The sequence below is a fragment of the Littorina saxatilis genome, unplaced genomic scaffold (genome assembly GCF_037325665.1).
Source record: "Littorina saxatilis isolate snail1 unplaced genomic scaffold, US_GU_Lsax_2.0 scaffold_2632, whole genome shotgun sequence".
NCBI lineage: Eukaryota > Metazoa > Mollusca > Gastropoda > Littorinimorpha > Littorinidae > Littorina > Littorina saxatilis.
In genome coordinates this window covers 12,261-14,543 of record NW_027129415.1, presented here as the reverse complement: position 1 = coordinate 14,543, position 2,283 = coordinate 12,261, and the positions used below count along the sequence as shown (strand labels likewise).

The 2,283-nt window shown below is 44.9% G+C and overlaps 1 protein-coding gene across 1 annotated transcript; it reads left to right on the top strand.

The window, feature by feature from the left end:
- Positions 1–1,339: 1,339 nt before the first annotated feature.
- LOC138957674 (neuropeptide receptor 15-like) lies at positions 1,340–1,741 on the top strand. The gene has a single exon (XM_070328743.1). The coding sequence runs from the start codon at positions 1,340–1,342 to the stop codon at positions 1,739–1,741; it is 402 nt and encodes a 133-aa protein (XP_070184844.1).
- Positions 1,742–2,283: the final 542 nt, after the last annotated feature.

The following is a 2,283-nucleotide window of genomic DNA, read 5'->3' as shown; positions in this document are numbered from 1 at the left end:
GTTATAATGTATTAAGTTTGATGTGATAGTTCTTTGATTATATTGTTTTATGTTCTTGTTGACCCTATATTAGGGCGAGGGCTGGATGTAAAAAAGCAATATTCTTGCTTATCTATTACCCTCGATAATAAAGATTTTGTCTTGTCTTGTCTTTTCTCTCTCTCTCTCTCTCTCTCTCTCTCTCTCTCTCTCTCTCTCTCTCTCTCTCTCTCTCTCTCTCGCAGGTGTAACGCTACTTACGGTACGATCGTGATTCTAGTGATAATAAGGGTTTTGTTTTTGTGTGTCTTGCAGGAACTCCGGCACAAAACAAGCGCTTTTGGAATCGTACTAGCCTGACCTGAGCAAGTTTTTGTTTGGCGACCAACAGGTTCCACGTGTAATTTCTTGATTCGTGTCTAGACAGACAGCGAGAAACCTTGGACACTATTTTTTCTGACGTCAGCAAGTTTCAGATACAGTAATTTCATTTGGCTACCTTCAGTGTACAGTTCTTGGATGCTCAGTGTTTGGATGTTTTCACTGAATTTGCAAAAAGAGAGTAGCTCTCACGTGGTTCTTAACACAAAGCAGCAGGAACAATTGTCTGCGTCCATTTCTGATCGTACTTTTTACGTTATGTACTTTCTCCATCATCACATATCCCTTCTCCTTTCTTTCCTTTGAACGATAGTCAGCCCTTGTTATGTGTCATATGTGGATGGACAGTTTTAGTTAGGGTTTTATGTTATAACAGACGACACTCAGCGCTGTTGTTCCCGATTCTAAATCGCAGTGCAGTGGATTGTTGAGTGGGCATAGATATTCGCTTTTGGGAAGTTCTAATGTGTTAGCTTTGTCAAGAAAACGACGTTTAGTAGGAAGACGCACTGCTACTCGACTTTGACTAATACATCTACTTTAAACCACTGCAACTAAAATGCCGTATGGATTACTTTTTTTTCTAACTGTATTTTCGGGCCTGTGACAAACCATGGGCCCATGGGCACACTGTTGGGAGTCTACATTCGGCAAGCTTCAACTTCGCGGTGATTTTGAACAATAAAGTTCAAGGTGGTCCCGAACCACAGTCCTCGAATAGTTGCCTTTGCCATCGAGACACAAAGACAGAAAAGTCTGAAAGAACAGCAATATCATTATAACAGCAACAGTAACAACAACAACAACAACAACAACAACAACAACAACAGTATCATCTACTACGACATCATCGACGACAACAGCACCAACAACACCATCTACAACAACATCAACAACAACAACAACAACACCACCTCCACCACCACCACCAACAACGATAACAGCAACCCCTCCACCATCACCAGCAACAACAACAACAATGGAATCCACGACGCTAACAGCGCCCAACTTCACAGACGAGCAGCCCGCTTTCAACGCCACCCACTCCCCCGTCCCTCCCCCGGCCACCCTGCCCCAGATCGTGGCGTTCAGTCTGCTGTTTTTCGCCATCGGGGCCATAGGCATCGCAGGCAACTACCTGGTCGTGTACGCCGTGGTGTGTGACCGCAAGATGCGCTCGAGCGTGACCAACCTGCTGATCACCAACCTGGCCATCGCCGACATGGTGATCATGATCTTCGGGGTGCCTGAGATCGTGCAGGTGATGATGAACCAGGGCTGGGTGCTCAACGCTCACCTGTGCCGGGTCAACCGTTTCGTGCTGGTCGTCTCGCTCTACGCTTCAGTGCTCACGCTGGTGGCCATCTGTGTGGAACGGTGAGTGGAGAGGTTGTGTGATGTGATGTGTGTAGTGTGGTGTGTAGTGTAGTTTGGTGTGTAGTGTGGTGTGTAGTGTGGTGTGTAGTGTGGTGTGTAGTGTGGTGTGGTGTGTAGTGTGGTGTGTAGTGTGTTGTGTAGTGTGGTGTGTAGTGTGTTGTGTAGTGTGGTGTGTAGTGTGGTGTGTAGTGTGGTGTGTAGTGTAGTGTGGTGTGTAGTGTGGTGTGTAGTGTGGTGTGTAGTGTGGTGTGTAGTGTGTTGTGTAGTGTGGTGTGTAGTGTGGTGGTATGTGTGATGTGTGGTGTAATGTGGTGTGGCGTTGGTTGGTTTGTGTGTTTTTGTTAGTTTCATTTGTTGTTGTGGTGAATATATGCGTAGGTATTTATTTCTTTTCTTTTCTGTTTTGAATTGTTGCGTTTTGTATTCTTTCTTTTCTTTCTTTTTCTTTGTTTCTCCGGCTAGCTCCTTCGTTCTTTACTTCTTTCTTTCACTCTTTCTCTCTTTCTTTCCTTCTGTTTCATTCTTTCTTCTTTTCTGTGCTAGTTC